General features: G+C 34.3%; 1 protein-coding gene across 1 annotated transcript; it reads right to left on the reverse strand.

The window, feature by feature from the left end:
* Window positions 1-2,523: 2,523 nt before the first annotated feature.
* LOC121996381 (ras-related protein Rab11D-like) lies at window positions 2,524-5,911 on the reverse strand. The gene is made up of 2 exons (XM_042550343.1): window positions 5,573-5,911; window positions 2,524-3,175 (listed from the first exon to the last, which is right to left on the reverse strand). The coding sequence occupies exons 1-2, from the start codon at window positions 5,785-5,787 to the stop codon at window positions 2,734-2,736; spliced, it is 657 nt and encodes a 218-aa protein (XP_042406277.1). The 5' UTR covers window positions 5,788-5,911; the 3' UTR covers window positions 2,524-2,733.
* Between the last annotated feature and the right edge of the window lie 9,057 nt (window positions 5,912-14,968).

Genomic DNA, 14,968 nt, shown 5'->3' on the forward strand with positions numbered 1-14,968 from the left:
AGATATTTCCATTGGTATGAGGTCTTTTGGGGAGAGCCCAAGAGCAAAACCATGAGGGCTTAGGCTCAAAGTGGATAATATCATACCATTGTGGAGATATTTAAATTCTTTTCGATCCTACAATTGGTATCAGAGTGAGGTCACTCTTCACCGGACTAACCGCCGGAAGAAGCACGAGCCAGAGTCATGATCTAAGATTAAACCATGTGGGTGAAACCTTGAACAAGTAGGGGAAGCCCTGAGTAGGTCAAGAATGACTTGATACTTGAAGGGAGGCCCTGAGTAGGTCAAGAGTGGCCCGATGCTCGAGGGAAGGTCCTAAACAGGTCAAAAGTGTCCCAATTCTTGAGGGGGACTCTGTGGCCCTTTGTTTGGGGGGGATTGTTGGGGTTGTAAGGTTACAAATATAATCCCACATTGAACACACATGGGAAAGATCATGAGTTTATAAGAAAAAAAAGATATCTTCATTGGTATGAGGTCTTTTGGGGAGAGTCTAAGAGCAAAACTATGAGGGCTTAGACCCAAAGTGAACAATATCATACCATTGTGGAGATATCTAAATTCTTTTCGATCCTACAATTTATGGTCCGAGCGCTTGGACCAAGTCTGGGCACCCAGACTGGGCTGAACCAGCTCGACCAAGGCGTGAGCTCGGGGCGCCCTGGCTGCCCTTGGGGGTCCGGGCGCTCGGATCCAGCTGGACAGTCAATAGCTTGTTGACTGTCTGATTTCTCCTATTTTGGCTCAGTTCGCTTGATTGATTTCGGCCATCTGGAATAGGGATCACCCGAACCCATTTTCTGACCTTCTCGAGCAACCTTCCACTCTAACTTTTCGTCCCTCGAAAACTCCGCGCGTTTCTTTCTCGTCCGTCAGTGTACTCTTCCGCAGAGCCTCATCCTTCGGATGCACCGAGCCCATCGACTTTCTTCCGTGCTGTCCTTCTCGCTAGTTGCGTCGTTCTCTCGACTTCCTGTGCTCCTAAGTTCCTGCACACTTAGACACAAGGTATTAAAAGACAACAAGACCTAACTTGTCTTGGTTGATTACATCAAAACCTTCACAGGACACTTAAGCATACTATGCCCACTATTTTGTCCATCGATTACAATTGATATTGGTTTCTACAACTAAGGATGTTAGTATTATTTAGAAATTCTTTTCTCATTTGGGCAATATTATCAATATTGTCACTTCTTTTACTAAGTATATTGCCAAGTTACCTACAAGAAAAAGAAATGAAATTGAGCATATGTTGGCAATTGGAGAAAGTGATTATAGAAGTTTGGTCAATCAGATTGGTAATTTACAGCAATTAAGTTACATGTTAGAGTTCTTACTATTACTTAGTAAAAAAACTTAATAGATATTTACGTTGCAATTTGCAAAGTTTTTTAAATTCGTAGTGACATTCTCCAAATGGAAGAGCTAAGGCTGAAGTTCGGTGGATTTACAAAAATATGATAAACTTTGAATTTGTGTTTATTTTGCACATAATGTATAAAATTATGAGAACAACATATACTATTTGTCAAATTCTTTAAAGAAAATTTTAAGACATTTTAACTGCTATTATATTTGTCTCTATTACCAAAACTATACTTCAAGAACTTATAAAATGCGAGTAGGAAGAATTTCTTCATGAAGTGAGTTTTTTGTTCAAGAAATGAATTGATGTGCCTCTGTCAACAAACTACAGTTGAACATCATTATCACTTTGATTCTTTTAATGCAACAATAGATTTCATCTTGATGAAGAAAATACTCGGTTCAATGAATCATTAATGAAATTTTTTTCATTTAGTACAAGTTTAGATACTAAAAATTCATTCGACTCATTTAACAATCATGATATTTACAAGCTTGCAACAAACTTTTCTCCTAAAGATTTCATAAATCAAAATATCGTTACTTTCAAGTATAAATTGATATATTATAAATTTGATTTGATGCATAATTTGAAGATTTCTATATTTATTGAATTGTGTCAACAATTAACTAAAAGTAAATGGTTAAAGATTGACGTTATGTTGATTAGATTGATTCATAAATAATAATTTTTTTGATAATTGTTTGACACTATTGATTGAGATTTCACTAACGATATAGATATAAATTCTAATGAATTATATATATATATATATATATAATTTATCCCAAATATAATCATATCTTTATAAAAAATATTTAAATTAATCTGTTTAGAATATTTACATATATATCTTAAATTATTTCAATAGACACTACGTAAACATTTACAAAAAAAAAATTTACATAATTTCTCCAAATTTCTACCAGAATCTAATGAGTTCATATATGGATTAACAGCTAAACAAACTAATGATTTAAATTACAAAAAGAAACTGGTTGAAATTAGCTGGGAGGTAAACAATCTATTGTCTTTGATCAACAGCCAGGATTAACTCAGCTAGATCGTGATAAAAGGTCCTCTTTCATTTGAAAATTTTCTGCTGGTTCCCTTTCAAGTACCATAGCAGTCTCAGCTTTAGTCAGGTTGTAAGTTTATCAAGAGAAGCATCGAAAGTGTTTCATATCAACCAAATATAATTAAACCATACACCGAACCACATCTTCCCATGTTCACCCACTCGTTCTTTCCAATTCCACCAAGATGTCACAATTCAAAACAAACAGCTACTGCTTTTGAGGGTAAGACGACTAGCCAACTACTCCGCTGTAACGAACAGCTACATAGAAGATGAACACAAGCTAGGAAGTTGTACAACAGGTCTTACTCTTCGGAATCTCCTGTGCAGGGCCAGGGACGATTATTTTCTTTCCTGGCAATGTTGGTGCAGTGTTGTTGCTTTGAGGATCAGATGTCAGGTTCTTCTTGTTGACGATGTTGAATATCTCAGTCAGCACAGTCTGGAAGGCATTCTCGATGTTTGTAGCTTCTAGAGCTGATGTTTCGAGAAAGAAGAGATTCTCCTTCTGAGCAAACTCCCGGGCATCTTCTGTGGTTATGGTTCTCTGGTCCTCGAGGTCGGTCTTGTTGCCCACTAACATGATGACTATGTTCCTGTCGGCATGGCTCCGAAGCTCCTCGAGCCACCGAGGAATATGGTCGAAGCTTTGACGCTTAGTAATGTCATAAACAAGCAAGGCCCCTACTGCCCCACGGTAGTAGGCACTGGTGACAGCTCTATACCTGTGTTCACTTATATGTCAATAACTTGTCCGATTCTGAGCTAGATGACAAGCACAAAATCAATGAAGTTGCAGATCTACTACTACCAAATCCATCGAAAACTAAAAGCTGTTAGATTGAGACAAAAAATACTCAGTTATATTTCTAAAATATTTGATGTGTGTGTGACGTTCAAGTCATTAAAAGCATCTCATAAAAACAGTCGGACAACATCAAAGTGCATATGACATGATAATCTGAATTGCTTCATCAAAGGCCAAGGAGAACATGCAGCACCATAAGCACCGATGTCATTGCAATGAAAGCATCACAAAGAGTAGTTATTGAAGAATCATACATGCTTCAAGGATGTTCTGTAGAATTTAACATAATATTTAATTCAGAAGGATAGCCTTATTGACGAATTCTAACAGAATAGTTATATTTTGCGTTGGTTTCTAGAAAACCAATTCCAACAAAATTGTTCATTATTCCCTTAATGAATATCAAGAATACTTATTTTGATGTCATAATTGATCTTGTCCAAATAAAGTTTTTAGTTGTGGGGATATTTTTAGTTTGTGGTGATTATTCTTGTTCTATTACTTACATATTTCCTGCCAATATAGGAATGGAAATGAAATATTTATTTTATTCCATGTACCATACTAAGGAATACACATTTTTGTCATGTTTGTCAACATATAATGCCCAAGTGCCAATTTTTGGATTGCTCTTAATATAGTTTTACATGATGACCACTAGGACTGAGAATTCCTCACCAGTGAAACATTTTGAAGCCTAGGAGACACAACTAGAGTGTGGTTAAGGGTTAAGAAGATGGAAAAAAAAAACTTGTAGAGAAGATGATTTCTTCTCGGGAATTTTTTTGTAAATAAAATGTAGATTTTACACCACAAGAAATCTGTAATAGTCAAGTAGGTCCAAGATACCTACAACATCCTCAACTTCTGGGGAGGTTTTTACTCTTCTCATCAATACATAGGTTGCCAATTTGTACCCATCCAAAAAAATCAAAGTGTAGACCCAAATATTGATTTAAATTATAAAGTCAATTAAATTTTTATTTAAATTTTGGTGCAACAAGTAAATCAAGTGAGACTATACATTGTGACTTAGATATATTAGGCTAGTAGAAAAGTTCCGACTACATTTTACCTTGCAATACAACAACAACCACCCAGCCTTATCCCACTAGGTGGGGTCGACTATATGAATCCTTCTATGTCATGCAATACAACAACAACAACAACCATCAAGCCTTGTCCAACTAGGTGGGGTCGGCTATATGAATCTTTCTATGTCATTGGACTTTATCTCCTACTATATTATAATTTATACTTAAATAACCTTGTTCTATTGTTGCTAACCAAGTCTGTTTCTAGCCACAACACATGATATACTAATTGTTATTGCATCTACGGTGTTGGAGTTTTATTTCAATGCAGGTAATAGACTGTTGATGAAAGAAGTTGAATGAACCAGGAGAACTTAGAAATATGAATCGTCTTAAAGAATTGATTAGATGCAGAAAGATGCATCTACTTGAAGTATGAGACAAGGCAGGGCAGTCAATATTATGCATCAGACTTAACAATGTAGATAATACAAGAGCAATAGGACCATCCCAAGATCATAATTAGATGGGATAAATATGCTAGAAAGAAAACTACATAGGTCAGGATCTTTCTAAGAAAGGTACCTATGCAACCTTGTAGTAGGTCCAAGGCTGAGTTCAAATCCAACTGATTTAAATCTTTTTCGAGTTTTAAATGTTTATTTAGATTTTTTAAAAATATATTTATGTATTTATGTTTCTCATGACCCAGGCCTAGCAGAACCGGACGGAAGAATCAAGCATGCCATTAGCACATTTGACAAATGAAGACTCTACTAATTCTGCCATTTCCCCAGTAGAAAATAAGTGCTTGTGCGAGCAAGATATAAATTGAAGTAGAAAAATGATTCCGCTCTTTTTTCTAATCTTATGGGAAACTGTAGTGAAATCAAATGCCATATTCAATATAAATCCACTCTAAATAAATTAGAGATAATGGCCAATCATAAAACAGACCACTCCGTAACATTACCTTAAGACGTCTTTTGATACCAGGTAAACATCAAATTTACACTACATCGGCTTTCGATCTAACTGTAAAATACAACAAAGACGCATCTGCTACCCGAATTAGATCCCACATAGTCGAACAACATTTTCGAGTAAAAGTTCGTTCACTTTGAGGAACACAAACCAAAGTACTGAAATTTACAATACCATACCGCACAAATCAAAGGCCCGAAGGCAGCAGCACCGTGCGAATACACTACCCACAACATAGATCTTAAAACGACTAGGACTTTGAACCAAAAGAACTTGTAGGGTTTGAGGGTAAATACCTTTCTTGGCCAGCGGTGTCCCAGATCTGTGCCTTGACGCTCTTGTGCTGGATGACGAGCGTCCTAGTCTGGAACTCCACCCCGATGGTGGCCTTGGAGTCGAGGCTGAACTCGTCGCGAGCGAATCGCGCCAGGATCTGCGACTTCCCCACCGCAGAGTCTCCGATCAGCACCACCTTGAAGACGTAGTCGATTTTGTCGCTGCCGCCCGCCATTCCTGCTGCCGCTGCTTGCCGATGGAGACCAGAGCCCGTCGATCGCAGCAACCACGGCGAGTGACCCGATCCCTCTGCGAGATTGGAATACGAGACGGAGAGTCAACAAAAAGCCATTTAAGGGAAACAGTGGGACTGCTCACTTTCCGAGTCCAGTCACCGCTTGTGAGAACGGTAAGCAGTTAACCAGTTGGATGCAAAACAACATTACAATTTACCCAAGACCATACCACTCTGTCGTCAATGATTGGCGGCGCGAGGCATTAGAACCAAGCGGGTACACGTGTGAGTCATTAATTCTTATCACTTGTTCAACGTTCACTTAGTGACAAACAATTTGTTCATTTACAGTTCTAATTATCAGAAAAAGTACTTTAATTAAGAACAAAATTCCCAAAAACACTGGAACCTGATAAGTTAACCCAGTTTAAATTCATTTTTACCAGCTAAAGCTTGATTCACGTTAGGTTCGAGTTGTGCTGGGAGTGCCGCGGTTAGGCTCTTTAAATCAGTTGAATTTTAATCGTAGATATTTTACTTCAATAGAATACTTTTTTGTTTTTAGCATTGTGATCCCATAGAGAAATTTTTCTTGTATGAGTTAATAACTCTAACAATATTAATTATTTGGATGGATTTTTTTTGAATATTTTTTAATTTATTTTGATAGTCTATGAAACTATTTTTTATAGAGTTGAACCATTTACTAATAGGTGTGAAAAATTAGATATGATGAAAAAAAAGTTTGAGTTAATTTATTTAGATGTTATGAATCTTAATTCAAAATTAGTTGATTATTTAAATTTTTAACTTTTTAAACTTATTTATAAATTTATAAGTTCATTTTTAAGACTTTTCATTTTTTTATAAATTAAGAGTTTCATTGAACTGTCAAGAGATTTGATTTATAAATATTATTCATAAAAAATTTATAATATTTCTTCATGAATATTAATAAATTATATTTAAATTTTTTTATTTAATTTATTCCTAAGAAATATGAATTTCTTATAAGTGAATCGGGAGACATATTACTTATTGAAGATGAGGAACCTATTAGTTATGAGGAAGTTTTAAATAGTTAAAGGATTCCTGAGAGATGTAGTTAGAAGACATGAAATCAAAAATGAATTCCTATGTATGAAAATCCCAAGTTTAGAACTTGGTGAACCCACCCAAAGGCATAATGCCTATTGGGTGCAAGTGAGTTTTCAAAAATAAAATCAACTAGATGGTAATCTGATTACCTACAAAGCAAGATTAGTGGTGAAAGGCTATTGTAAAAAATATGGTATTGACTATGATGAAACCTTCTCACTAGTAGCCATGTTTAAATCTATTCGGATACTTCTAGCCATAGTATCTCATTATGATTATGAGATATAATAAATGGATGTGAAAAATAGCTTTACTTAATATAAATCTATTTGAGGATGTGTATATGATACAACTCAAAGATTTCACATCCATTGAAAAAAATAAAGTATGTAAGCTTCAATGGTACATTTATGGATTAAAGAAAGTATCTAGGAGTTGAAATATCTATTTTAATGAGGTAATCAAAGAGTTTAATTTATCATAAAATCCAAATGAACCCTGTATATACATGAAGGTTAGTGGGAGCGAAATCTTATTCCTAGTATTATATATTGATGATATATTGCTTATGGGAAATGATGTGTCAGTTCTATAATTAGTTAACTCTTGGTTGTCTAAAATATTTTTCATGAAAGACATGGGAGAAGCAACCTATATCCTTGGGATTAAGATCTATAGAGATAGATCGAGAAAGTTACTTGGTCTTTTGCAGTTTATATACTTAGATAAGATACTAAAATGGTTTAGCATGGAGGAATCTAAGAAATATTTTCTTCTCATGAGGTATGGGATTCACCTTGCAAAGTCTATGTGTTCAAGCACACAAGATGAGAGGATTCACATAAGTCCGATCCCATATGTGTCAGCTATATGATTGATTATATATGCTATGCTATATACTAGACCCGATGTATTGTACACTTTGAGTATCGCGAGTAGATAATAGTCAGATCTGAGCATAGATCATTCGGTGACTGTTAAGACAATCCTAAAGTACTTAAGAAGAACTAAGGATGTGTTCTTAGTATATGAAGATGATAATATGATAATATACATATTTACTGATGTCAACTTCTAAATAGAAAATGATTATTCCTCCAATAAAATTGATTCTCTTTATAGTATGATAGATGTAAATTTATTGGATGATTGTCATTGTTGAAATATTGTAGTTTGTTTATTATAAATTGATATTTGATATGTTATAAAATTATCTTGTTCTTTTATTAAGGAAATATTTTAGCTTGATCTATATTGGAATTGAATTCATGTTGAGATTTTATGACACGAGTATAGTTGTAAAATGGTATCTTTAAAAAGATCATGTAGATTGTCTCCAGTAAATTGATACAGTTAGTTTAATTAATTGTTATAATACAACAATCAATTAAATTATCTTTTGTAACCATGAACAGTTAGTTTAATCAATTGCTACACTATAACAATCGATTAAAATACTTTCTATGAACATGAATATTCTTTCAAATCGATTAATTCCACGTATCAATCAATTGATACAAACTAAAGTCCATCAGCTAATTTTGGACAAAATCAACTGATAGACAAAATGACCTTAGATTTATATAGGACCAGTTTATGTGTATTAGGGTTGGTCTCTTGAGTGTGTCCATGCTCTCAAATATCATTATGATATACCATATTGAGAGTAATAATTTTTTAAACATGATTCGAACATGAGAAATAATGTCATAAGCTTAATTTAAATGATATAAAGATGATAATCACTGAACCATACTATATTTGAGATAATTGAGTTTCCCTCTTTTTGAGGATGTTAAATTTTAGATTTTTAGAATTGCTAAGGTCCATGATCAGTAGGCTTTAGGTAAAACCAATTGATGGACCAAATGACCTTGATTGACATAGGACCAGTTCCTGTGTGTTTAGGCTGGTCTCCTGAATGTGTCCATGCCCTCAAACATTATTACGATAAACCATATTGATAATAGTGATTCTTTGAACATGATTTAGGCATGATAAATGATGTCGTAAGCTTAATATAAATGATACAAAGATGACAATTACTGAACCACACTATAATTGAGATCCACCATAATTGAGATCCTTTAGCTTCCGTCTTTCTGAGGATGTTAAATTTTATATTGTTATAATTTCTATAGTCCATCAATCGATTTTGGATAAAACTAGTTGATGGACCAAACGACCTCGGATTGACATAGGACCAATTCCTATGTGTTCGGGCTAGTCCCTTGAATATGTCTATGCCCTCAAACATTATTATGATACACTATATTGAGAGCAATAATTTTTTATACATGATTTAGACACTTTTGATAATTGTTTGATAAATATATCATTTTATTCAAATACCAAGACCAATACAACAATTTAGAACAACACAACATAACAATTTTATGCAATCCAATAACAATCCAATACAATAACAATTTAGACCAACACAACACCATAATAATTTTACACAATCCAATATAAGAACAATTTAGAACAACACAACACAATAATTTTAAATAATTCAATAACAATCCAATACAAGAACAATACAACAATTTTATACAATTCAATAATAATCCAATATAAGAACAACACAACACAACAATTTTAAACAATCCAATACAAGAACAACACAACACAATAATTTTTAACAATCTAATACAAGAATAAAATAACAATTTTAAACAATCCAATACAAGAACAACACAACATAACACAACAATTTAGAACAATAACAATCAATAATAATAAGAATCTAGACTAAAAAATTTTCATACCAAATAAGTAAATGAAGTATCAATTTACAGCAAAGAAACATACTACATCATATGATATACAAGAAATACAAACATACTACAACACGTCAACGACAAGGTTAATGATTCAATCTACTTTGAATTTACAAAATTTGTCCTTAATGATTGATACTGCCCCTTCCACTCTAAATTTATTAATCTCTTTTTGCGTGAATTCCATATTAATATTGTACAAAAGATGTCTGATATATTACATAACTAAGAAGCCACCGTCATTCTTGTAGTATCATAAAATTATAATGATAATGTACCATTAAAATTTACTAATAATGTAATAATTTACTTATGACAATATTTGTTGAGTATAATCTACTTTAGTAGAGGCCCAATCATCTAAAGGTCGATATTCTTGTAATTTATATGTAGTTTCTTTAGTTTATAGTTGTAAAACATTTTCAATCTAGAGACTTGTGAGCATTGGATAAATAAAAAATCAGTATAACAATACAACAATCGAGCTTTGTAAAATTCAATCACATAACATACCTTTTGTAAAACTAAGTTAAAGTAAGTTGATCAACTAAGTAAAACAACATGATGAGATCCATATGCATATAAGGAGTAAATTAAAAAACATTTATTTAAAAATTAGAAGCTAAAAAGTTAGTATAGAAACTACAAACTTTCAAATGTTAATATATTAAATATTACATCAACAAACAACAACCACCATTCTCTTTACAATCATCATAATAATAATCCATTCAATATGATATAGAACAAATAAATCCATTACAACAATCAAAAAGCATTGTTCCTATAGTTATCAAATTATCAACTTTACAGCCAAAAATCTGAACATGTACAATCCAAATTGAGACAAATTTACTTTTTAGAAATGGCTTATAGGTCGTGACTTGCTAAAAGTTTTCCTTTTTGAAAGAAATTGTATTCTAAATCAGAGCAAATGAACTAAGAACCACCATATGTTTTGGATAAGACAGGATGATCCTTCTTATCACATGCTCATTATACGGGCTACGATGATGATTGCATCCAAAACATTATGATTGTACATACCAACACACAATTTATGCCATCAAAATTCTTGCTTCAGGCTTGGCTCCTAATTAGCACAAATAAGATTTAGCCTTTTTTCTTAAAGTGTCCTTAGGAAATGTGTTGGGAGTGTAGTGAATTAAATTATATCATAAAGCTTTAAGTATTGATTAAAATATGCTCACAAAGGGAAAAGTCTCCACAAAATGATGTATCGTTCTTCTACTGAAACATAATGCATTCTAAGTCCACCAAATTCCCATGATAACAAGCAAATTAGTTAGGGTTCCATTTATCATGTCCTAATAGTTTTAATATATAACCCTTGGACATCAAATCTTGAGCATTAGAGCCATAAAATTACAACTAGATGCTACGTACAAGTAATTAAGAAATGAAACTGCTTTAAACCATGAAAGATTTCATCCTAAACCCTAAGCCAAAAGCCAAATTTTAGAAATCGATAAAGAAGTCGAACAAGGGGAGTAAAGAAAGTAGAACATGGGGAGGAAAGAAAAAGAGTAGCACATGTTAGCACCACTTGATGAGCACGTGGATCCACAGAATCCGCTATTGTGTCTTCATAATGAACTTAAGAATGTCAATCTTCTTCTTGGAATCAGATCACTAGTCCTCCGCCTACCAGCACTTATCCACTAACTCCTTGAGCATAAGGTAGGAGGCATTTGTGATTTTTTGCATGAGGGTGGAGAACTCGACAGTCTACTGACCAAGCTTTGCAGCCATCTCCCTCCCTGCATAGCCGCCGTCTCCCTCGCAACCTGCGTTGGGGCCAGGAGGTAGCACTAGGGTTTTGAACAATCTGATTCAATCGTTGGTCCTGAAAACCCCAACTTTGGAGCCCCTCTACTATTTCTATAAATTCCAAATCGAAGCTCGTTAGAGGATCGAGGAAGCCAACCAGAGAGAAGAAATCACAGAGAAAAAGGAAAGGGAGAATGAGGCAAAGAGCAATCATGAAAGAGAGGAAAAAAGAAAGATAGTTTTAATTCATGTGAAAAAGGTAAGAGTGGTTCAGATAAATTTTTGGTCCTGATGCATACGTGTTGAGGACGTAAAACGGGAATCATATATGTATTACAAACGGCAATTTATCAAAGGGCGCACTTAAAAATCTGAATTTAACAAAAGGCATATATTACTTTGGTATTTACCAAAGAGCACATTTTTTTAAAAGCATTTCCTATTTTACCCTCCTGATAATTTGACTTTTTCCATTATTTTTCTTTTCTTCATTATATTTCTCTCACTTCTCTCTCTCCTCTGTCGGCAGAATATAGGAATAACATTAGTCAATCTTTAATCACATTTTAATACATTTGAAGAAGCCAAAATAAATAATGGACACCATATTTGGACTCCTTGCAATTTTAAAAATCCACAGGAACTGAAATGGGTGCAATCGGAGCTTTCTAGGTCGATCAGTGGGTTTCGGTCAAAACCCACTGATGGACCTAGAGAGCTTCGATTGCAGTTATTAATTACAAGGAGTTCAAATATGATGTACATTATTTATTTTGGCTTTTATAGATGTTAACAAGAAAATCAAAGAATCGGCATAAAAGCCCACGTTGGGCGATATAGAATCATATCGGGCCCGTGATATCATTCCATATCGGCCCACGTTGGGCCTGATTTGAGTCCATATCAAGCCCAATGTGGGCTTTTTGTCGATTCTTTGATTTTTGTTTAAAGTTAAAATAAATAATGGACATCATATTTGAACTCCTGCGATTTTAAATCATAGAAAGCTGAAATGGGTGCGATTCTCTCAGGTCCGTTGGTGGGTTTGACCAAACCCACCGATCGATCTGAAAGCTCGCACCCATTTCAGTTTCTATGAATTTCTAAAATTACAAGGAGTGAAAATATGATGTCCATTATTATTTTTGGCACTCCTAGTGGTGGACCAGAGGTTTTGAAAAACCCTAAATCTCTCTTTCTTTCTTTTTTTCCTTTTTTTTTATTTAGGCATGATATGAAGAGATATCATGCCCACGTTGGGCCTGATATCTCCCAATATCAGGCCCAATGTGGGCCTGATATGAGATATATCAAGCCTAGTAACAACAAAAAATAAAAAAATTAAAAAAAATTAAAAATAAAGAGAGATTTAGGATTTTTCAAAACTTCTAGTCCACCACTAGGAGTGCCAAAATAATAATGGACACCATATTTGGACTCCTTGCAATTTTAGAAATCCACAGGAACTGAAATGGATGCAATCGGAACTTTCTAGGTCGATCAGTGGGTTTCGGTCAAAACCCACTGATGGACCTAGAGAGCTCTGATTGCACTCATTTCAGTTTCTATGGATTTCTAAAATTATAAGGAGTTCAAATATGGTGTACATTATTTATTTTGGCTTTTTATAGATGTTAACAAGCAAAATCAAAGAATCGGCAAAAAAGCCCACATTGGGCCTGATATGGACTCAAATCAGGCCCACGTTGGCGATATGAATGATATCGAGCCCACGTTGGGCGATATGATTCATATCGAGCCCGATGTGGCTTTATATCGATTCTTTGATTTTACTGTTAACATCTATAAAAGCAAAATAAATAATGTCGTCGTATTTGAACTCCTTGTAATTTTAGAAATCATAAACCGAAATGAATCGATCGGAGCTCTTGTCCATCGTTGAGTTTCGAAACCGATCGACCTGAAAGCTCGATTGCACCATTTTCCCGTGATTTCTAAAATGCGAGTCCAATATGTCTCAGTGGTGGAGAGGTTTGAAAATCCTAAATCTCTTTCTTTTTTTTCCTTTTTTTGTTTGGTATATGAAGAGATATCATGCCCACGTTGGCCTGATATCTCTTCATATCAGGCCTGATATCTCCCATATCAGGCCCGATGTGGGCCTGATATGAGAGATAAGAGAACAACAAAAAATAAAAAAAAATTTAAAAAAAAGAAATAAAGAGAGATTTAGGATTTTTCAAAACCTCTAGTCTACCACTAGGAGTGCCAAAATAATAATGGACACCATATTTGGACTCCTTGCAATTTTAGAAATCCACAGGAACTGAAATGGGTGCAATCGGAACTTTCTAGGTCGATCAGTGGGTTTCGGTCAAAACCCATTGATGGACCTAGAGAGCTCCGATTGCACTTATTTCAGTTTCTATGGATTTCTAAAATTACAAGGAGTTCAAATATGGTGTACATTATTTATTTTGACTTTTTATAGATGTTAACAAGTAAAATCAAAGAATCGGCATAAAAGCCCACGTTGGGCCTGATTTAAGTCCATATCAGGTCCAATGTGGACTTTTTTATCGATTCTTTGATTTTGCTTGTTAACATCTATAGAAGGCAAAATAAATAATGGACACCATATTTGAACTCCTTGCAATTTTAGAAATTCATAGAAACTGAAATGGGTGCAATCGGAGCTCTCTAGGTCCATCAGTGGGTTTTGACCGAAACCCACTGATCGATCTAGAAAGCTCCGATTGCACCCATTTCAGTTTCTATTAATTTCTAAAATTACATGGAGTGAAAATATGGTGTCCATTATTATTTTTGGCACTCCTAGTGGTGGACCAGAGGTTTTGAAAATCCTAAATCTCTCTTTATTTCTTTTTTTTTTTAATTTTTGTTGTTACTAGGCCTGATATCTCTCATATCAGGCCCACATTGGGCCTGATATGAAGAGATATCAGGCCCAACGTGGGCATGATATCTCTTCATATCATGCCTACTCTGGTCCACCTCTAGGAGTGCCAAAAATAATAATGGACACCATATTTTCACTCCTTGTAATTTTAGAAATTCATAGAAACTGAAATGGGTGCAATCGGAGCTTTCTAGATCGATCAGTGGGTTTCGGTCAAAACCCACTGATGGACCTAGAAAGCTCCGATTGCACCCATTTCAGTTTCTATGGATTTCTAATATTGCAAGGAGTTCAAATATGGTGTCCATTATTTATTTTGGCTTCTTCAAATGTATTAAAATGTGATTAAAGATTGACTAATGTTATTCCTATATTCTGCCGACAGAGGAGAGAGAGAAGTGAGAGAAATATAATGAAGAAAAGAAAAACAATAGAAAAAGTCAAATTATCAGGAGGGTAAAATAGGAAATGCTTTTAAAAAAGTGCGCTCTTTGGTAAATACCAAAGTAGTGTACGCCTTTTGGTAAATTCAGATTTTCAAGTGCGCCCTTTGGTAAATTGCCGTATTACAAAAGTCACATACATGATTTGGGTAATAGACAAACTTACCTATGCAGTTCAGTAAAAA

This window comes from Zingiber officinale, chromosome 6A (assembly GCF_018446385.1).
Source record: "Zingiber officinale cultivar Zhangliang chromosome 6A, Zo_v1.1, whole genome shotgun sequence".
Taxonomy (NCBI): domain Eukaryota; kingdom Viridiplantae; phylum Streptophyta; class Magnoliopsida; order Zingiberales; family Zingiberaceae; genus Zingiber; species Zingiber officinale.

Excerpts from the sequence above, each read along its gene's own strand:
- LOC121996381 (XM_042550343.1), bottom strand. The coding sequence starts at position 5,787 with ATGGCGGGCGGCAGCGACAAAATCGACTACGTCTTCAAGGTGGTGCTG. Across the intron at positions 3,176-5,572 it reads GACACCGCTGGCCAAGAAAG|GTATAGAGCTGTCACCAGTG; the intron begins GTATTTACCCTC and ends AAGTGAACACAG.